At 39.0% G+C, this 23,101-nt stretch overlaps 1 protein-coding gene across 1 annotated transcript; it reads right to left on the bottom strand.

Moving 5' to 3' along the window:
* Positions 1 to 1,850: 1,850 nt before the first annotated feature.
* fam110d (family with sequence similarity 110 member D) lies at positions 1,851 to 19,610 on the bottom strand. The gene is made up of 2 exons (XM_079895540.1): positions 19,456 to 19,610; positions 1,851 to 5,763 (listed from the first exon to the last, which is right to left on the bottom strand). The coding sequence occupies exon 2, from the start codon at positions 5,118 to 5,120 to the stop codon at positions 3,837 to 3,839; it is 1,284 nt and encodes a 427-aa protein (XP_079751666.1). The 5' UTR covers positions 5,121 to 5,763; positions 19,456 to 19,610; the 3' UTR covers positions 1,851 to 3,836.
* Between the last annotated feature and the right edge of the window lie 3,491 nt (positions 19,611 to 23,101).

The raw sequence follows: 23,101 nt of genomic DNA on the forward strand, positions 1-23,101 counted from the left end.
AATGTTGGAGGACCGAGACAAGGATTGCAAACATGATCTCTCGACCCGTCCCGTCCCCCGCAGCAGCCGCCCGAGGGTGATGTCTGTGTACGAGGGAGGAGAGGAGCTGTTTGATAACCAAATGTGTTAAAAAAAACTATATGGACGGGACCAAAAACAGGATGCACAGCAGGCTAGAGTGTTTGGATGTCAGGAAGACGACTGCTGTTTCATTCACATGTGAATCTGACGGAAGAGCGGAAAGAGAGAGGTGGGGTGGAAGAGGGTAACCTGATCAGCCCGGCAAAACAGAAGAGTTATTTTAGTAGGTTTTAACCCTCAGAATCTCAACACAGATGATGTATGTTTATTCAATGCCATTAAAAGTGTTTTTTAAGAAGGTAACAGTTGTGCTTCTTGCAATTTAAATTTTGCAACAGTGATTCTGAGGGTTAAAATCAACATGCAATAACTGTGTTATTGGTGTATTTTATATAATAATAATTAATCATAATAATAAAAATTGTCTTAAAAATCTTTCATTTAAATGGTAAAATTGCACCATCTCTAAAATGACTTTTCTTTTTGGATGTAGTCATCAAGCTCTTTTAGTTCTCAGCTCATCTCCAACCACCTGAGTCCATTTTATATGTAACGACCACTTTTGACCGTCCAATCAAATCTGGTTGGAGAAAAAAACAAGTCTCGTCCTACATTTTTCACACTGAATATCCTGTTTTACTTGGAAATGTCACATTATGTAAGTAAATTGGGTTGCAAAGAGCTTTTTTTCCCAAGTTGATGTGGTGCATTGGTGCATATTACTGAAGTGCTTTACATGTTGTGCGAATGTTTTCAGAATAACAGGCACTTCAGCGAGAAATGAGCTGTGTGCTGGAAAGAGACAAGAAAATGGCAGGATTTGACTGAGGTGAGACTCAAATGAGGAGCGGTTCAAAATTATGTAGATTTATTGTGACCCATTTTGCCCAAAAGTTGTTTAGCAACTGAGTTGTGTGTGTTTTTAACAACATTGAAGAAAGAAATCTAAGACTGACAAGTGTGTAATCATCAGCTCTGTACTGGCATGCAGCTCTCACTTTGATTTATAGCATTAGACATTTGGACCGTGCAATCATTTTTATTTCCACTGACATCATCCACAGGGTTTCCTCACCTTACACACTCATCTGGTGTGGGAAATATGACACAACCCATGCAGGCTTTTGTCTGTGATACTGAATAATGATTTGAAATATGAATCTTACAGACTGCACTTACCAAGAGCAATTTCTATATACACTATCATTCAAAAGTCTGAGGTCAATAAGATTTTTTTTTTTTTAAAGAAATTAAATAATTTTTATTTTAAAATGATCAAAAAGCGACAATAAAAAATGTCATGTTACAAAAAAGAAAATCTACTCAATGCTGTTCTTTTGAAACACCTATTCATCAGAGAATCCTATTTTTTTTTTTTTATCACGGTGCTCAAAAATATATACGTTTTCAGCATTGATAATAAGAAATGTTTCTTGAGCAGCAAATCATATAATGACTTCTTTAGGATCATGTGACACTGAAGACTGGATTAATGATGCTGCTTAAATTCAATTTTGATCGCAGAAATAAATACAATTTTAAAACATATTCAAATAAAACAAAGTTATTTTAAATAGTAATAATATTTTACAATATTACAGTTTTACTGTATTTTTGATGCAGCCTTGATAAGCATAAGAGACTACTTAAAAACAAACATTCATATTTTTTGTTGACATTGGAAATCTATCTTAAAATTCCCAGATATTTCCAGGTTTACCCACTGTACAACATAATTATCAAACACAAAACACAACCAGCTACAGTCATTCAGAAATAGGACTTTATTTGAATTTGATCTGTAATATCTCTTTAGGTTGAAATCTAAATTCTTCTTTATAGACACATATACAAACTTACATGGAGTGTAAACATACATGCAAGAGAGAGATTTCGGGTGCTCGGGAACACAGAATGCATCTTGGACGTTGGGGATGAAAAAGTGTAGGAATTCTGAAAGGAAAGATCACAGTTGTTTCTCTGCCGGCCGCAGTCTGACCTGTGCATGCCGCAGCGGACCTTTGCTTCATTTATCAGTGGGTTTCATAAAGACTGATTCATTACCACAAAGGAGAATCAGTGTCTGATTGATGTTTAAATGGGGAGGCGTGTTCAAAGGTCTCCGTCAATATGAGAACACATCAGCATCTCCCACACTGGGAGTGAAAGTCTGCCCGTCTGATCTCTTGCTGTCATGTCTTCCTCTGCTTTGCTCAAATTGAACTTTACTGAACTTTTGTGAGTTTAACACCAAAGCAGCCGTAACCAAGTGCATACTAGAGACTGCATTGCCACAAGAACGGTCATTTGCATTCAAAATATGCTTTTCCTTGAGTCAAATGTGCAACCAACCATGATTTATCATCACAGTAATCAAAGTAACACTAATATTTACCAAACACGGGAATGAAATTGAGCAATTCAGGGGCAAAATAATGGCCGTTCAAAACCCTAGTGAGCTGCTTATCTAGTGAGATTGCCTTTTATTTTAGGTCTCCCTTAATAATGAATATTTGGAGCTACCTTGCTGTTTAGAGCAAAAAGACAATGTTTTGTAAAAAGAGTTTTTGCAAAAAAATCTAGTTACCGCAACATGCATCCTTCCAAAATAGGGCAATTGCTTTTGGATTAGAACAGGGGGGAAATCTAATCTAATCTAAATATATAGTGTTCTGTACTGAAAATTATTGATAATAAAATATGCCATTTCACCCAGTATTTACTAACTCTTTAGATTAGCAACATGTTGATGTCAAACTCTGTGAGCATGATTCTCTCTAAGCAGCTCGATAAGGTTTGGAAACATATCGTACATCAATTCACAGCACATTTCTTTGGCATAAGTTAATGAAACTCAAAATCAGGTTGTTTTTAAGGCCCTGCATATTTATTTGCACACACTCAGACAGTGTTAAAAATACGTATCATAGCAGTATATATAGCTCTCGCTCCGTCTCTCTTTCTCCAAATCAGTGCATTAATATCCCCACAGGGGTGCTCTGTGTGTTTGTTCCAACGCCTGCGTTAAAGGAAAAAAGGCAACACAGAATCTAAACTGGGACATTTGGGAAATGAGGTACACATGGTTCATTTAACACTCATGCATTGGGTTTCCCAGCCCCAGAAAAAAAGCTTAGTGGTTTTCAATGTTAAATTATTCATCAGATGACATGTTCTTTAAGTTACGCTCAACAAATAATTGTTTCTGAACTGAAGTAACAGGACGGACTCATGTCTTTCTATATACAGAAAACAAGAGATGACACCACTATCGCCCCTATACCCTTATACAGTGCACTAAAAGATCAGAAACCATAGTGGACATTATTGAGTGTACTCATTCAATCCCATAATGCACTGCAATAAGTGTACAACCGATATACACTCAACAGCTAGAGAATAGCCATGCAATGTGAGAGTGAGAGTCTTGCCAGAAGTTGGCGTCCACAGCAAAATTAGTTTACTTGTTTTCATTGAATCCTTTAAGTGGACTATATTAGTAAACTAATGTATGGAATAGTGAATGAGGGTATAAGAGGGCGATTTCGGACATAGCCACAGTGTAAGTCGTGACAAGAAGTGTCGGTTTGCAGCTTCATGTGTGACTGACACAAAGTAATATAAATGTTCTCATAATGGCTGTGAAAAGCAAAACAAATCTCTTAAATACAAATGTCCCACATGAAATAAATACAGCACAGTTTTCCGTATTGGAACACGGCTCCAAAAAAGTTTCAGTTCAGTTCCCGTGATAATCAGACAGTAGACTCTTTAGGACCCTCTTGGGCCGCGTTCCTGCAGCCGTAGAGCCACTTTATGACCCGTGCATTTCTCTCAATAATTGAGACACCTGTAGGGATCTGCTCGGCCAGTTCCTCCTGGAAAAGCCCTTCCCCGGAGTGTCGGGAAAACTCACTGGGCTCCGAGCCGCCGCCTCCGACGCTCCTCAGTAGCAGCGAGAGCGTGTCGATTGAACTGGCCCCTTTTAGAAAGTTCTCCGGTCCGAGCCTCTCCACCAAATCGAAGTCCAATCCACAGTAGTCGAAGAAGCGTTCCTGCTCGGACATGGCTAGCGAGCAGCGTAGTCGTAATTCTGACTTGGACCGTTTCAAATCGGCCCGTATCCGAGGAATGACGGGCTTCCATGGATCCATGTCGTTATTGTTGGAGTTGCCCATTCTGTTTCGTATACTGTTGGTCTTAGATAGCTTCTCTTGAGAACCAGAGTTGTTGTTTTGTGTCTCTGGCGTCGAGTGCTCTTGCTCAGATTTGCTCGATCGTCTGGTCTCGTTTCCACCGTCGACAGTGACTTTGTCATTGGACCAGGACATTCGCGAATCCCCGTCTCGAGAGGAAGACGCCTTCTCTTCATTTATCACCAATTTTTGAGCCTCGTTCCGGCTGTTCTTTTCACGCATGGATCCCTGGAAGAGCCGTCGGACGAAACTGTAGCCCTTGACCTCCACATTGGTGTTGCCGTTTTCGCCACCACTGCTGGGACTCCTGCACTCTTTCTTCTGTCTGTAAATGACCAGGGAGTCTGGACGCAGCATGCGCTTGCCGTTACTCCTGCGCATTATTGGAGCGCTATGTGGGGCGACTAATGGAGCAATGATTGGCGTTCTTGGGGAAGGTACAGGAGGCTTATTTGCATTGTTGCGATTGTTGGTTTCCAAATCAGTTTCATTCTGCCAGTTCTCTTTCCGGGAGTCATCCTCATTTTCATCCCTCACGAACTGCGGTGCAGAGAAAGGCGCCATTTGATTTCGAGGTGGGAGAACGGGAGTTGAAGGAGTGGACACAGTGAAGTTTCGACGGGGCACCGGTGGAGGGGTTGCACAGGGCACTAATACGGGCTCCTGCTTGGTGTTTATGACCTGTTGACTCTTGACATACTTCGCCTTGTCTGCTTCCAGCCGCTCTACAGCGCTAATGGACCGACCCCTGCTTCCGGCATCCATCTGCCTGCGAAGGTAATCCGGCCCCTTGTTTAGGAGCCGCAGCGGAGAAGGTGAACCAACGGGAGTTAAGGGCTTCATTTTAGAGTTCTGGAAAAATGCATCCAAACAGAAAGGACAAAGCAATTGCTTTGCCCTACAAAGAGAAGGAAACCCTCTTGGAAACTACAGTTTCAATGCTTCTTCAAGATCTGATGTGTCTCAGAATGGTAGCAGGATTTTTATCCATTTATAGGATCCCTATGAATGTAGATTTTTCGGCATTTTGAAAATCTGAGAGGTTTAAGCGACAGAGTTGGCTGTTGGGCTTTGCTATATTTAGTCTCTTTACTGGGCGCTTTTGGGAAAGGGACAAATCTCCATGCAGTATTTACACAGGCATTGGCATGAGGAAATCCTTTTTCTGCAATCCAAAAGCTCAAATCCCAAATGAGATGTTCCCTTCACCACAGAGTATCAGAAATAGCCGTTGATGTTCGCTTTCCCCCTCTTGTTTGGTCCTTTTTAACTTCCTCTGTTCTGTTGATCTTTTCAGAGAAGGTCGTCTTGGGGGAAGAGAGCTAATGAGCTTGATTATTTGCTTTTTGATAGCCGTCTAAGGTCTTTGGGTTGGGCTCCTATTGTCCTGCGACGTTACGGTTGGGTTGACCTATACAGCTGGCACCGGGGCACTTCAGAATTTGATAGACAGAGGTCCTGTGCTTCTCCCTCTATACCTGGAGACCTGTGAAAACAAAAACGGTAGACACAGTTCAGTCTTTTTAGCCTTTCTCAAGGGAGATCTAATCTCCCAAGGCGTAGGCCATATGGCATTGTGGATAGAAGTCCCTGTAGCTTTTTGTGATCCGGTGCAGTTGGCAGAAATGCATGTCTGGGGTCACAGGCACTGCCATTAGCTCATGCATGGACTGAGTTGACATCCCAATGCTTGAACTAGTCCTAAATAACCGTTCACTCGTACAAATGTGCTGTCCTGCTCTGAATGAATATGCATAATGCATGAACTACACAGTGAAGTCTGGATTGACATTATAATTTTGCTAGTGGAATTTTACCCTCAGATGCATTTAGAAAGTCTATTAAAGGAAACTGTGACCATGTGCATACAGACTGCAGAGGTAATGGCCTTCACCATCAGCATTAGCTTAACCCACATGCCACATTTGCATTCCTTAAGGGCTTTGCTAAATAATGCATGACTGCGTCCATATTTTGTAGACCCCAAATTTCCTTTAAAGACGTAGTGGGACCATTTACTGTATTTAATTTTGAACACACTACAGTGGCTTTTACAACTCTACAAAACATGGTTTTACTGCTTATTAATAGAACAGCAGAATATGATTGCAAAGCAAGAATTTTAGCTTAAAACAATTTGGATTGCATGGTTGGTTCTGAAAGGGAAGACATTCAAAACATGACGCATCAAAGTGCTATTTTTGTACACCCTTGAAGGAAAAAAAAAACAGCATTTTCAAGTGAATATGCCCCTGTGACCTAGTAAACGGGAAGAACTGCAGAACTCTCTTTGTTTGCCAGTTTCACTATGAAGAGTAGTCATTTACTGCAACTAAAAACAGGTGTGTGCTGTTAAATTGCGAGCTCTATTTTTTCAGTATTCAGACTTAGTGGGGGGAAAAAAAAGGAAATCCACTACAAAGACAAAAATCTGAAGGAGAAAAAAATCCCTAAGATAAAAGAAAGCTCATGCACTTAAGATGACTTTCTACCCTATAAATATAGCACCTCTCATGTACCTCAACCCCCCCCCCACCCCCTTCGCTATAAATCCAGTCAAAAGGGGAACTGCAACATTTTCCAGATGTCAGAGAGTCCCGGGAAAAGCGGCCATTGTTTGGGAAAGTTCCGGGAAAGAATTCTGAACAGGTGTTGAGCATGAGATGGATCTGGATTCAGGGACTTTCAGAAAGTGTTGAGCAACAGGGTGTCCAAACCCAGAAAACGGCTCTTGTTTAGCCAGTTGGGCTGAGAAATACGGCTACAACAGCCTCAATATTTTTCACTCTTTTGATTTTATGATATTCAAATATATGTTTGCTCTGAAATGGTTTAAAACAGATTTTATTAGATGAACCATCAGTCAATTAGACACAAAATGTTAATTGCAAAAAAGTAAAAAAAAAAAATCTAAACTAACTTTTCATTTATATGCAATGCATAATAATATACAGCAATATCTTCCATTTTAAATATATATATATATATATATATATATATATATATATATATATATATATATATATATATATATATATATATATATATGAAGAGTTCAGATGAAACAGCCTCTAAAGTGCCATCTAAAATTTTCTTCTAGAATGATCATTTTTATGAAGCTTGTATAATTTAAGTTCAGTAATTTCACTTAAATGACAATTCATAGGTAATTTTCATTGCCATTTAAGTGAAATTACTGAACTTAAATTATACAAGTTTCATAAAAATGGTCATTCTAGAAGAAAATTTCAGATAGCACTTAGAGGCTTTTGCATCTGAACTCTTCATATATATATATAACATCCTAATACTGTGACAACAGGGCACATTTTTAAGTGCTGATTCAAATGAATCACTGAAACAAAGTTTTGAACTAAATCATTAAAACAGACATTTTAACCAATTCATGGAAATTAATATTACTTACTAACTTTACTGTTCTTGTTATGAGACACAATTAAAACATATGCCAAACATGCCAAAAGATTGTGAGATACATTGTGAATATTAGACATGATGTTCAGCCCATTGTGAGTTGCGCATGATAAATCATCAGAATAACTCGTCAGGTTCATGTAATTGAAATATGCTGCTCAAACTACCGCACAGTAGTTTCATAACTATCACACACTATTATTAGTCGTATCTACATCACTCTGCACTCAAGGCCATTATTGGCTTGTAGATGCATTACATCATTAATATAGATCTTTCCAAACCAGCATTAAAGCTATTTGAATGCTGGATCGTCGTGTTTAGGATGGAAACGGGGCTAATGATAGCCGAGCAGAGGCTTAAATTAAAACATGCTCTGAGAGATTTACTGACTGATAGAATAAATCACTGGGAAATTCTCCTTCAGGCACCAAACATCCCCAAAACAGGGCGTAACAATGCACTTATTATAACAAAACTCTTAATATGTAGGTTCAGCGAGTCATGTGAGCTGATTCAAAGAAGAAATGAGAGGTCTGACTGATTCACACAGATGACTCCTGTCCTGCGATTGATCCAATATGAATCAGTTCAATTGATTCATTAAAAAAAGAAAACCACATCAATCAGCCAATGAACTGGACATTCAAATCTCACGCTCATAACTCACCTAAAACAAAGTGTGAGACTAACTGAAAATATGAAAATAAAGTAACATTTAAAGAAAAGTTTCTGTTTACAGAAGGTCAGCATTACAGTTCACTTCACACCATCATCTCCCACAGCGTCTGCTCCTTCACAATGGCCTCTGTTACTCTCTAAAGAGGCACATTAGTGACATGAAACTTCATCTGTGCTCCTCTCTCTTTTGAGGGCTGAACTGCGCTGGTAATAGCAGCGTCTCTGGGCCACGACGGCTTGTAATTAACCTCTGCTAATCCAGCCTCCTCTCATCTCAATGGCTTTCAGTGAAGCTGGTGGGCAGGTCGTCTGCCAGCAGGGGTGGTGAAAGCAGACGACCAACAAGGTCAAAGAGAAACCAGATGTTTTCTGTCAAGCTGCATCTAAGACTTCACACAAAGTAGGAACACAACCATAAAAGGCCTCGTTTCTGGTTGAATATCCTGAAATGTGTTAGATTATGGAAGGGAAATGATTCACAAACTGTTTAATGATTAAAGTTGCATGTGTTGTTTGGTACAGTTTGCTGTAAACCAAACATTAAATGGTGTTCATGATAAGGCTGCTTGATTGTGGCAAAAACAATCTATTATTCCAAATATTATTTATTATTATTATATAAAAAGGAATTGTTTATGTTTAATAAAATGTTTTATATTGTAGAATCTTTGAGATACTATAGTTTTGTTATTTTTTCAATTGGTTGGTATTTTTCCATTTTTTTATGTGAAAATTTTAGTAAAAATTGTGTTACTGTAAGTGTATTATTGCTTTTTTTTTTAAATATGTCTATGGTTTTTAATATTTTTTTTTAGTTTTAGTTATTTTAATACATACATTTAGTTATTGTACATCAAAAAATAAGAAATAAGAAAATAATATGTTTAGGATTTTATTTCAAGTAAAAAAAAAAAAATGTATGGTTTGTTTTTATAATAACTCTGAAAATAATATTAATAATAAAAAAAAAACTTTTCTTTTTCTTTGTCCAACAGAAAATATTCAATTCAGGAATTGGAAACCGGTAAATATACAAGTCAATGTCTGTATGAATAACATTTTAATGTTTTGGGAATAACATTTGATAGTTCCAGACAATAAAACAAGCCCCTGTTATGAATTTCAACTGAAAGATATTGCATCCAGTTGATAAAACTTTAAAGCTTGTAATCAAAAGCATCCACAAACGTGTCTGTCCCACTCAGTCTGAGCAGCCCAATTACACATAAATGTCCCGTGTTGGATATAAAACTACAAAAGCTTCAGTCAGGACGTCCATCACAGACCAAATCCTGCATTATTTATGGGCGTAGACAAAAGCCCCCTCTGGCTCTGGAGATGAGATGCTGAACCGAACGCCGTGGCTCATTAGTAAGAAAAACAGGGCGAAAGAAAACACATGACAATAAAACTGAACAGACACAAACACTCTTAACAACACAAAGGCAGAGCTAGCATATATATCTCCTCACTCTTGAGAGCCATTATGTAGCTGATGTATGATGGGTGGGGTGATGGACTGGCGTACGGGCCACAGGAGGGTCACAAGGGAGCTCTTTAAAACATAACAGACCCCCCTAAACCCTCTCCAAATGATGTGGTGGACACTTAACTGACCCCATTGTCATTCAAACGTGACCAATGCGAGTCGCAGGATTGCCGGAGACTTCCATGGGCTTGTGTTTACACCTGGTATTAACACCCGTCTCGGCTGATCCGCTCACAGCTGTGAATGCAGGTGTGAACGGGCTCTGGAACGTTCTGCGATCCAGTCACTCAAACTTAATTTAGAGCAGTGTTAGTTTAGTTGGAAGCCAAAAGCTTAATTGAAAATAAAACTTGATTCATCGAACAGACTAACTATCCTTCCGTAATCTAACATATGTCAGAAGTTTCAATGAGAAAAATAATTGGATAATGAAAAGAGTGTAACGTTATTTGATCATAATTATGAAGACTTCTTATTATTTTCATTGGAACAAATATTAACTTTTTTTTTTTCCCCAAAGAAAAAAACACTCATTTTTATTTCACTTTTAGTTATTTTAGTACATCAAGTTAAACTAAATGAAAACAAGAAATGTTGCTTTTGGTAACTAGCTGAAATAAAATAAGAAATGATAAAATAATATAAAATAATAATAATAATAAAAACATTCAAAAGGTTTTTTTTTTTTTTTTTAATGGTTTGTTTCTAGTTAAATAATAACTCTGATTCTGAGGTTGTCAGAAACATTTGCCAGGCGAATGTCATAAAGCCATCAGGAATATATTTCATCTCAAAAGCCATAAAAATAAATAAATAAATAAATAAAAAATTGATCCTAAAAATGCTTAATTTTCTTTTTGCACAATATAATTTCATGTCAATTAATAATATTATCATAAATGAAACTTAAAGCACCTACTTTAACTTTTCATTAAAAAAGTTTTCATTACTGTAGAAAAAAATATAATTCCCATTAAATGTAAATTCAAAGTTAAAATGCAAATGTGTTCAAAACAACAACAACAAAAGGTGGTTTATTGACCTATAAATGAACCATTGAGCTAAAACACAGTTTTTAAAAGAGCTGATTGATACATTTGGAGAAGTGTATACATATACATTCACATCTATGAACGGTTTCTTTGAACTTTTAACTCAAAATGTCTTCCTGCGATTCGCTAAATCATTAACACGGAACTGAGTAATGATTCAAAGCTGAATGTGAATGTGTGAATGAATGAATGTAGTTCTCATGCTTATCTATTTAGACGCTCACACCTGGGGAAAATCGATTTAAGATAAACACTACTGTAAAAACACACGTGTAGGAAAAACCTGCTCCTGTTATCTGTGGCACATTTGTTCAGCATGCTCTCCTTCTGCAGACGTTTCCGCTCTTTATCACATTCAATTGCTTTAATTAGTCATCTTTTTTAAACACATTCTCTCCTCATACTTGTGACTTACTCAAAATGTAGTAAGCAACACCACAACATGCAAAATGTAGGTTCTCATGGTCATTTACCACTCTCACTTTGACCCTTAGATTTAAACAATGTTTTGCTACTGCATATTTAAGGCTGCTAGCCTGCTAAGTTCATGGGTTTTTCATTCAGGGAATGCATGAACTGATCAAAATGTACATCATGAATGTCACTTTGGATGAAAGGGTCTGCTAAATGCATGAACACAAATGTCATTTTGCACACAATCTCTACTACATGCCTTCTGTCGTCTGATTGATAGTTCATACATTTTTTTTTTTTTTTTTACTAAGTAAAAGTTATTTTAGTTTAATTGTAAAAAGTTCACCATCAGGTCGTGGTTCACATGTATTTTTGCTATGAAAGGAACACACCGACTTTTTGGGACTTTAGTTTATTCACCGTATCCCCCAGAGTTAGATAAGTCCATACATACCCTTCTCATCTCCGTGCGTGCCGTAACTCTGTCTGACGCACCCACCGCTAGCCTAGCTTAGCCCAAAGACTGGAGGTAAACGGCTCCAGCTAGCATACTGCTCCCAATAAGTGACAAAATAACGCCAACATTTTCCTATTTACATGTTGTGATTTGTATAGTCACAGCGTGTACAAACAAGGTCACATGAGACACAGCCATCTTCTAACCGTATTCATACTGGGAACTATATTCTCAGAAGGCGAAGCACTGCTACTTCTGCGGAGTGATTTACTCCAACTCTGAGCGAACTCTCTGCTCCTCACCACGAGCAAATCACTCCACCCAAGTAGCAGTGCTTCGCCTTCTGAGAATATAGTTCCCAGTATGTATATGGTTAGAAGATGGCTGTGTCTCATTGGCGTTATTGTGTCTCTTATTGGGAGCAGTATGCTAGCTGGAGCCGTTTACCTCCAGTCTTTGTGCTAAGCTAGGCTAGCGGTGGGTGCGTCAGACAGAGTTACAGCACGCACGGAGATGAGAAGGGTATGTATGGACTTATCTAACTCTGGGGGATACGGTGAATAAGTCCCAAAAAGTCGGCGTGTTCCTTTAATGATTTTTATAATAAATAACTTTTTTATTTTGTTAGTAATATTTTAAGATGAACACTTACTGGACTGAAGCAACTTAGATTTACTTGATTATACATATATTTTTAGAAAAATCTGTGAGTATCAAATATCATCAGACTTTTGTTTTTCCCTCCATATTCTCACTGTATAAATACTATATGAGCCATAAAGCCTGAACAATACCAAATATGATGCAAAACATAAACATGCAAACTTTTTTGTTTAAATATTTTGTCTAAAGGTTCAATAACTGTACCAATTCATTCTGACTATTATCTGTATATCAGGCATTACAGGGTTAGGATGTTGTGTAAAGGCGTTAACACATCACATCATTGGACTTTACCCTATTTTTCCATTAGTTACGTCATAAACCGCTTTGGTTCCTTCTTTATGCCAAAGATATGCCTGATAAATTTCCCCAGTATAAAACAAAAAACTCTACAACACAAAGTATCCTCCTCTGAATCTTCAATAGATGCATGAGACCTGGACTCCATCCATGGCTCAGTGCCGGAAGCTTAAGGCAGGAAGAGTTGCCTTGAGCCATGAGTGAGGTGCTAAAGGTTGTGCATGTCTATTATAGCCGAGGAAAAACACAAAGAGGCATGGAAATGTCTTGCTTTTCCTGAGAAAAAAAGCACACGTCTTGTGTGTGCAATGAAAGGAAAGGCGAGGTTTTGAATAGGGCTGCACTATATTGAAATGAAAGAGATTTGTTGTATTCCATTGTATTTTGTAATTTGTTCTTCACCGGATGACTTGAATAGCTCTATTTGGAAATAATTGAACATTCTAGAATGATTTTGTTGGGAGATTTTAATAAAAAGAGCCAAAAATTAAAACGTTTTGGAGAAAATTGGGTTTACTCTTAACAAGATCCAACTCAAACCATAAAGTTAACCATTGAGTTTTTTATTTTTTATTCTCTTTCCATTTTAGTTTTTATAGGCTACATTCACACTGATTTTGTCCAATTAAACATGACTGAAGAAATATAATTATTATGATTTTATTGTGATATTGTTAAATGCATTAAATAAGAAATATATTTTTATAATACTATTGTACTGTAAAATAAAAAATGGAGTAATATTTTTTTTACTGTAAAACTACAATACTAATATTTACATCTTAACTTCTTCATTTTCAAACATATACAGTCATGCTTTTATTTTGCTAGCAAATAAATAAATGCGCTGCCGGTTTGGTGTATGTTCATTCACACGTGCTGACAGCGTCTCAGGATGAATGAAACAAAAAAAAAAAATTTAATTACATGCATGTAAATGATGCACTTCACTCTGAAACCACATATATTTACTTAATCAAATCACAGCCTGCATGAATTGAGAATCGCACTAAGAATCACAATATATATTTTATATTGATTAACATCCAGCCCTAGTTACGAACTTCTGGTTCTGAGGACTAATGCATATGTATGTATATTTGAGATATAGCTTATGCATACTCATCTTTCTTGTCTAAGTGAGCGGTTTGTGGCTAGAATGAGCCTATATATCGTTCTGCAAACAGGCATAACTCGAACTAGAGAGTCTCTGCACAGGACTGCTTCTGGAGATTGTCTAAATTATTCATTTCTGAATTCAATCCAAATGTTCACATTGCAGTATTGTAAATCTGCCTAATTTTACTGTGCATGTAAATTTTACACAGGGAGTTTGGTGTACTTACTGTGCCCATAACAAAGGTTTGCCGCATTGAAAAAAATCTCTAATAAAAAGCATCTGACGTGAAATAGTAATTTAATATATTCTGGGCACGTAAAGGAGAAGTCATCATTTGATCTACATGCAGCCTTTAAGAATCAACAAAACTGAATTTTACAGACTGTCAGTGAAGGGCAAAAAGAGCAATTTAAACACAGGATTTCAGCTGATCAAATTACATTACGGATAATGTAAAAGGTTAAGTCTTAACTTGATTGCCTTTAAGAGCAGAAAAAACTGCTCTCATGGGATAGAAGTGATTAAAGTTGTTTAGTTTATTCCTCCAGAGCCTTGTTTTCTCAGATAAATTGCCTGTATGTTTTAAGCATGTTTTCACAGCGCTTGCTGACTATGCCAGACACATGTTAAAGTCACTGCAGACCCAAGTGTTAACAGCAGCGGTTCAAGCAAACGTGACTTGTGATGGGGTCAGAGGGGTCATGATGGGCTGATGGGGGAGGGATCCAGTCCTCCTGTCTAACATCAAACCATCAAATGGGACACAACAATCCTGAATCCAATTTTCACTCAGTGACAACAAACACAAAACACTACCAGTGATATTGCATCGATTAACCATTGTGACCTGAATCCAATGGCCCATAAAAACACTTAGCAAATCAACAGTAAGTTGGCACTACAAATAAGTATGGGAGAGTTCATATTTAAATAGAAGCAATAATTATCTATTCTATCAGCCTTTTCTCAACTTACAAGAAACTTAAACTTCTCAGATGTTCCTCTTTCAGACCTCAGAAGACTTAAAGGGATAGTTCACCCCAAAAAGGAAAATTCTGTCATTAATTACTCGCCCTCATGTCGTTCCAAACCCATAAGTCTTTCGTTCATCTTCGTAACTTCTGTCCCTTCATTGACAGCTACGCAACTACCACTTTGATGCTTCAAAAAGTTCATAAAGAGATCGTAAAACTAATCCATATGAATTGTTCGCTCAGATTTCATCAAAAAGATCTTCAAATGTGTTCTGAAGATGATTGAAAGTCTAATGGGTTTGGAACGACATGAGGGTGAGTAATTATTGACAGAATGTTCATGTTTGGGTGAAATATCTCTTAAACTGAGTTTGAAACTGCATAATGAGTTTTAAGTTTGGGATAAATTTTTCCTCTCCTAAAAATAAAATGAAAGCCAGCTCTCAATCACTCTCAAACGCCATGTGATTCATTGCCATTTCTTCTTGCTTCATAACCTCCACCGAACCTGTCAGCTGTCCTCTCTCATTAGCCGCTAGTCTGGCTCGGTGGTCGCAAACAGGCCCAAAGTGCCACAGAAATAGCCCTTAATCTCCCCTCCAGCCCCCCACCACATCAGCAAAGCCAGCGTCGAGTTGAGGGAAAGATCATTGGTTACCGGCCCTGTCAGAACAATGTCTTGTGAGCGTGACAAAGGACACAAGCCTCTTCATGTGTGATGAAGGATCCGCGTGGCGCTAAGTTTGATTGGACCTGGCAGGAAGGCAGTGCTACCTCACCGAACCCAGGACAATTAAAGAGATGTGTGACTATGAGCGACCCGCTCCCACAGCTGTCAGTCGGGCCCAAGGGGACGTCCCGCATCGGGATTTGTCCATTTAATATTAATACTAAAGAGAGTAAATAAATCATGAAGAAAAAAAAAATAAAGACTAGATGACTACAGTACATAGAGAGTGAAATGCATCAGTCAGCCCATAAAACACACACACATACATATGGAATAAAAAATTAGGTAACACTTTAGTTTAGGATCCAATTCTCACTATGAGCTAGTTGCTTATTATAACTAGGATATTGGCTGTTTATTAGTATAAAGCACATATTAATGACTTATTCTGCATGACCATATTCTACATCCCTTAATCTAAATTTAACAACAACCTTAATAACTATTAATAAGCAGTAATTAGGAGTTTATTGAGGCAAAAGTCAAAGTTAATAGTTAGTTAATAGTGAGAATTGGACACTAAACTAAAGAGTGACCAAAAATTAAATAAAAGTCATTTTGACTTTAGCTCACAATTCGCATTTCTGAGGAAAAAAACTTAAGATATGTGAGAGATAAACGTTAGAAAATAAAAACAGAATTCTGAGGAAAAAAGTCAGATTTGCGAGATATAAACTTATTTTTGAGTTTATGGTCTGATTTCACAGACAGGGTTTATATTAAGCCAGGATTAAGCCTTATTAGGACATCTAAGACGCTTTTATAAATGTGCCTTGGAAAAAAAACATTACTGGCGTGCATCTTGAGACAAAACAATGACACTGATATATTTTAAGATATGCCAGTGCTAGTTGCTTTCGGTTAAAACAGCTCATACATGCATTTTAGTCTGGGACTAGCTTAAACCTTGTCTGAGAAACCAGGGGTATAACTTTCAATTTCGAGATAAAAGTCATATTTGTGAGGTGTCCATTTTTTTATTTTAATTCCTTGGAACAAACAAACTTCCATATACCCATAAGGTGGTCACTCGAAAGAATCCGCAAGACCCTTCAGCCTCTAATTAGTAACCTGAGCTTCACACTTTTAACACGCAGCCACACATTAGTGCTACAAATGCGAAGTTTCCTTTTGGGGAAATGACTGTTTACGTGATTGCACTCGAACGGCTGAAAGAAGAGAGCAACATTTGGCTTGATGGAGTTTGCGCGATAAAAAAAAACAGCTGCTGCCTTTCCGTCCTGGACCCATAAAAGACATTTGCGGGATACAGTATCACAGCAGTTGAGACTGATGTGGCCACACTGGGATGAGTATGTGTTTGTAGAATCTCTGAGATGGAAAAGACCTGGGAAAAACAACTGGTCAGAAGCGTGTTCCCTACATAGGGTTCACTTCCAGTCAGTAGGGGTTACAGCGTGGGCCATGCATCCCGGAAGCCGGAGTGGCTCCGCACTTGCATGTAATCTGAAAAAGGTCATTGCACGCAGCCCGTGGGCTTCTCTTCTGTGTTTGGAGCGTCCGCCCCAGTGGTGATCCAAGTCCTTTCGCATTTATTCATCTCAAAGTGGTTGTCAGCACCTCAGATTTGATGCAGCCAGTTAAGATCTGCTACTTTATATAGTAAAAAATTATAAATAATATACATATATTTGTTCTCTCTTTTTATAAGTGACAAATAAAATAACATGTGTGATCCACGTATTTCACATGTGTTTTTAACATGTTTTTACATGTTAAATTTCATATGTGCAAAATCACCACATTAGTTTTTGCGCATGTGAAGTTCATGTATTTTTTTCTGTAAGGGACCTTAGAAGAGAGATAATATATATATATTTGAGCATGATTAATCGTAAAAAAAATTGCGATCTCGACTCAAACACCCACGCAATCTAATTCCTAAATGACAACGATTCAACTGTCTACCGGTATTAAAGCTTTGACAGAGCTTTGAGATAGCAGTTGTCATGAAACAGCTTCATAAACAGTCTTTTCAACCACACAGGATCATTATTTCTGTGTTACAGTAATTGAAATGATCTCAGAAGTAATCACTGGGATAAAAGTTTATAGTTCTTCTGATATGAACATTGATGTCTACAGTGATGCCTGAGGCCCGTCACTGATAATAAAAAGCATGCATTAAAACAGGGTTGCAACTTTTGCAGTGAACTTCAGGTCATTGCATTCAGCAACACTGTAAAGAGTTTATAGTTTGCCAGTTGATACTGGAGCTTAATGTAGGCTGCACTACAACATCTTAAAACATCTGCACAATGATAGGAAAGGCAGCAGAGGAGCATCGTAGCCCTCAGCATCATGCTGATGTTTACATATTACATGCATCTGCACATCAGACACGTGTTTATCCTATTCTGGGGCTTGGAAGACAATACACCAGTATGAAGAGACCTCACTTGTGGTTCAAGAACAGATGAAATCCCTGCGTTTGGTCTACTTTTTTGGAGTGTTTAGACTGGTTTCGAGTGGGTAATACTGCTGACCTTGCGGAAAGTTAGTGCATGGTCTGTGCACCTAAACTAAGTAAAACCCTTTGGAAGGGGAGGGTTAAGCATTACCCTATCCATTTACACATAACATAATGCATTAAAACCATACAAATTGAGAAAAGACTCTTAATTTGTTGGTAAACTATATTTTTGGATTTGTCTCAATTGTATTGGCAACTGCTTCTGGGGTTTCCAAAAAAAACACATGTGGTCACCTCACTTTTTTCTACCTTGAGTCTATTCTTTTGTTTAAAGCTTTGCCTACAACACCAACCCAACTCATCCTTATACCTCTTTTGCACTGTTTAAACTTCAGGTAATAAACTTACATAATTTCCTAGTCTAGATGAGAGCAGAGGTCATACTCCATGCAGAAACAATTCCCTCTCTAAAAATTTTGTATTTAGGTCAAAATCTTGCATTTCCAAAACAACATTTTGTCATAGTACTTTCTCAGTTAATACTTTCTTTCATCTCTGTTTAATGTGTTAAACTGCGGCTCTGTTCCAAAACTAAATGAGTGCTCTTGCTGTCTACTGCCTATACACAAGCTGCTGCCTTTTAAGTCCGCAACCTAACTAACTATATGAGTGATTTGGCACATTCTAGGCAGAACCTACAGACATGAAATACGTTCTTCATGCAATGCAGTAGATAAAGGTATGGGAATTTAGTCTCAGCTAGTCATTATTATTGCAATTCGGTTTGGTGCCGCTAGAGGCGCAGGAATTACATACTACCTTTAAGAAAAAAAAATATCTTAAACACATTTTTAAATAAATACTATAACATTGAGTAAATGATAAACCAGACTAATTAAGTTATTATATACGTTAATATTCATTCATCTGAAGAATAAATAAAAATCAACCATTTAAATGTAATGTAAAATATGCCCTTGTTCTACTTTATGCATATGCAAATTACATTAAAGCACCAAAATATTCCGTTTTCAAAACTATCAATATAATGCAATTCATGCAAATATAGGCTATATGAAAAAAAAACTCACCTAATAATTTATTTATCTTTCTTATTTAAACACATAGACTCATAATCATAATTTGTATCTCCAATAGCCTATTCACATAAACCTCAACGAAAGCTGCAGTGACATCAATTATTTATAGAAAACAAAAATAATAATTATCCGATTAGTACATCAAACTGAACTTAGAATATTTTTATGATCAATGACCGTTTATGTTGAATGAACACAAACTCACGACTCTGTAAATTAAAGTCGCTATAAATGCTGAATGAACATTAACATGAACAACATGTTCAACATGAACATCTTATCGGATATGTATTCACTGCTCGTACACTAAGTGCTAGACTTGCGCTTACCGTGTGTCGTGATCCGTATCCACATGTGAAAGCTCTGGTAATCTCCGTTTACTGACTAACACGAGCTGTGTCTCATTGGTTTGTGAATCTGAACTGAATCCCGGAGGAGCGTCTGTGGCTCGTGGATGTACCGGGATCATCCCACTACGGTGGGCGGGCAGGTATGAGTGTAAACTGACCCCCAGCACAAACACGACAGCAGAGGGGGATTGTTTGGGGGGATTGATCTGCACTACAACACACAAAAGTGTTTAAACAGGTAGATTTATATCCATATACCGGCGACAAGAATTGTCATTGCATTAGATGGAAAAAATATTATCAATTTTTCATAGTCACACTTTTTACTCTGGTGTATATTTATCTGGATGGGTTTCACAAACCTTAAAAGCATGGACTATAAATGTGTTTCTGAACCTTTCCCTGCTGACTCCCCCACCCCACCCCCCACCACAACCACACACACACACACACACACACAAACACACACACACACACACACACACACACACTTTCCCCCCTGTTTTTTTGTGGAGTTTTGGTGATTTTTTAAGTAAGTTTACACAAGCATTCTACTATAACTTGAGGGGAGCAGACTACCTCTAAAAATCACCAAAACACCATTTTGATTAGTCACTGACTAAAAATGATAAGTGAATGTAGGTCTGAGAAAAACCTAATGCATTACATTTGAAGTGTCCAAGTACTTTTCAACGTCACTGTACTTGTCAATCTGTGCATACTGTGTATGTTTGTAATGCTTTTGCTAAACATTACATCTTAAAATTAATCTTAAAATTGTTTGGTGAACAGGGTTACTTCTGGCTTTTTGTCAACATGCAGTCTTCGGACAAATTTAATTTACGAGGACAATCAATTACACCCAGCAATATAAATCATCTAAATATAGACTACTACTTCTTGTTTTGCACAAATGTGGATGGTGAATAGATAACTGCAGATAAATGGATAACCATGATAAGCTATCAGCAACGGCTCCTCCTCCAAAACATTACTCAGAAGAAGCTCAGCGCTGGCTGACCGTCTACGTCTGAGCATGTTGTTCATGCAGTAATGAAGAGAATGTTAAGATTAGATTAGTGTTTAATGTTTGGTGAACCTTGGCTCCATAATGTTGTTGGGATTGCATAAAGGTACCCTGCAGGGGATCATCAGGAAATTAGGGGTGGGAGACAGACCCGTCAAAGTGGGAGAGTACAGATAATAGTGCAGGGGAATAGTGCATTTACTAATTTCTAACTCCATAATTAATTCCTAATGGAGGATACATGGGTTATTGTTACTAAAGCCATAAAAGTATTATCGTTACTTGAAAAATAATAAACGTTAACTAATATAAAATAATATATATATAAAAAATTGAAAATGCAAAAATAAAAACAATGTTTTCAAGCGTTTTCCAAAAGTTGCTTGTCCTCACTGAAACATTGGAAAACTCTTAAATCATCTTAGGGGCTGTCCGCACAGAACGCGCTTTTCCACGGCGCTACTTTTCCATTGTTTTTCAATGTAAACGTGTGCTAGATGGGCATCTTTAACTGTTGAGCTTGTGTCTTTTGCAGAGTCTCGCACATGATGTGGCATTCTAAAAACACACACTCAGGTTAAAAATAGGTCTGTCATGACAAATCTCTGAGTGTTTGGCATGGAAATGGATTTGACAATGTTAATATGTTTGGTCTTGGAGGAATAGATCTGCTACGCTGCTGCAGAGCAAGTATGAGACTTACACACACGACACACTGCTGTGAGCAAGTAAGACATGCTGCTGCTGTACGATATACTGTAACATACATGAATTACCCGTAGCAGATCTATACAGGTGGAGCTGGGGGAGTGGAGGGTTTCTGAAAGCTCACTGCAACTGCTGCAGCGAATGCTGACTAGTATTTGAAGGTTGAGCAGCGAGCTCATTGGCTACTGATACAGCAGGAACCAATCAGCTGCGCCCTATAGAGGATGATGTGATTGCAGGCAGAATTAGTTAAAGAACCTATCAGCCATAGGTTATCTAGAATTACCATCTAGAGTTTCATGACAGAACTTTGTATTTAATTTTTTTTAAATGCTTCTCGTGTTTTTAACAGCAAAAACGTGTTCTGTGTGAACCGGCACTTACTGTGCATGAATACAACTTTAAAAATGCATACATTCATGCATACATTCACCATTGGCCTCGAAGAGCCTACCAACACCCCTCCACCAAATCCAGAGCCACGTCCCAAGATGGCCGGCATTCCTGAGTCTCTTCACGTCATGCCTGCCGAGCCTGAGCTCTTTCACATCATGTCAGCCGCACCTGTGTCTTCAGACGAGATGGCTACCCGTCCACGGAGGCTGTCTACGAAACGCTCAGCCCTGAACGACCGGCTCCGCCTTGGGCCCCTGAGCTGCTGGCTTCGCCCTGGGCCCTTGAACTGCAATCTCCGCCCTGGGCCCCTGAACTGCCAGCTCCACCCTGGGCCCTTGAACTGCAATCTCCACCCTGGGCCCCTGAACTGCCGCCTCCGCCCTGGGCCCCTGAACTGCCGCCTCCGCCCTGGGCCCCTGAACTGCAATCTCCGCCCTGGGCCCCTGAACTGCAATCTCCGCCCTAGGCCCCTGAACTGCAATCTCCGCCCTTGGCCCTTGAACTGCAATCTCCGCCCTGGGCCCCTGAACTGCCAGCTCCACCCTGGGCCCTTGAACTGCAATCTCCACCCTGGGCCCCTGAACTGCCACCTCCGCCCTGGGCCCCTGAACTGCAATCTCCGCCCTGGGCCCCTGAACTGCCGCCTCCGCCCTGGGCCCCTGAACTGCAATCTCCGCCCTGGGGCCCTGAACTGCAATCTCCACCCTGGGCCCTTGAACTACCGCCTCCGCCCTGGGCCCCTGAACTGCAATCTCCGCCCTGGGCCCTTGAACTGCAATCTCCACCCTGGGCCCCTGAACTGCCGCCTCCGCCCTGGGCCCCTGAACTGCCAGCTCTGCCCTGGGCCCCTGAACTGCCGACTGCGCCCTGGGCCCCTGAACTGCCGACTCCACCCTGGGGCCCTGAACTGCCGACTCCGCCCTGGGCCCCTGAACTGCAATCTCCGCCCTGGGCCCCTGAACTGCCGACTCCGCCCTGGGCCCCATAACTGCCGACTCTGCCCTGGGGCCCTGAACTGCAATCTCCGCCCTGGGCCCCTGAACTGCCGACTCCGCCCTGGGCCCCTGAACTGCCAGCTCCGCCCTGGGCCCCTGAACTGCCGACTCCGCTCTTGGCCCCTGAACTGCAATCTCCACCACACGAAAACGTATTAGTGTGGACAGGGCCATAGATATATGCACAATATGCATCACATGACTAAAAATACATTGTAATTTGTAAATACCTCAATTTTGTAATTTTTCAACTACACAACAATGTGGAAACACAAAACAGTGTTTTCAAATTTATCCTCTTGGGATAGCTCAGTTTTCGCACGGACTCAGTGTGGACTGAAGGCCAAAATGTAGAGAAAAAGATGCATTTTCAAATGTATCCGTAGCCTAAAATAACACTATTCCATGCACACATACACTGTGCAATTCCCTCATAACAGTACAGTAGACCGTAGTGATGGTCAAAGCACATATGCCATTTTTACAACACCTCTCGTTG

This window comes from Squalius cephalus, assembly GCF_949319135.1.
Source record: "Squalius cephalus genome assembly, chromosome: 15".
NCBI classification, from domain to species: Eukaryota; Metazoa; Chordata; class Actinopteri; order Cypriniformes; family Leuciscidae; genus Squalius; species Squalius cephalus.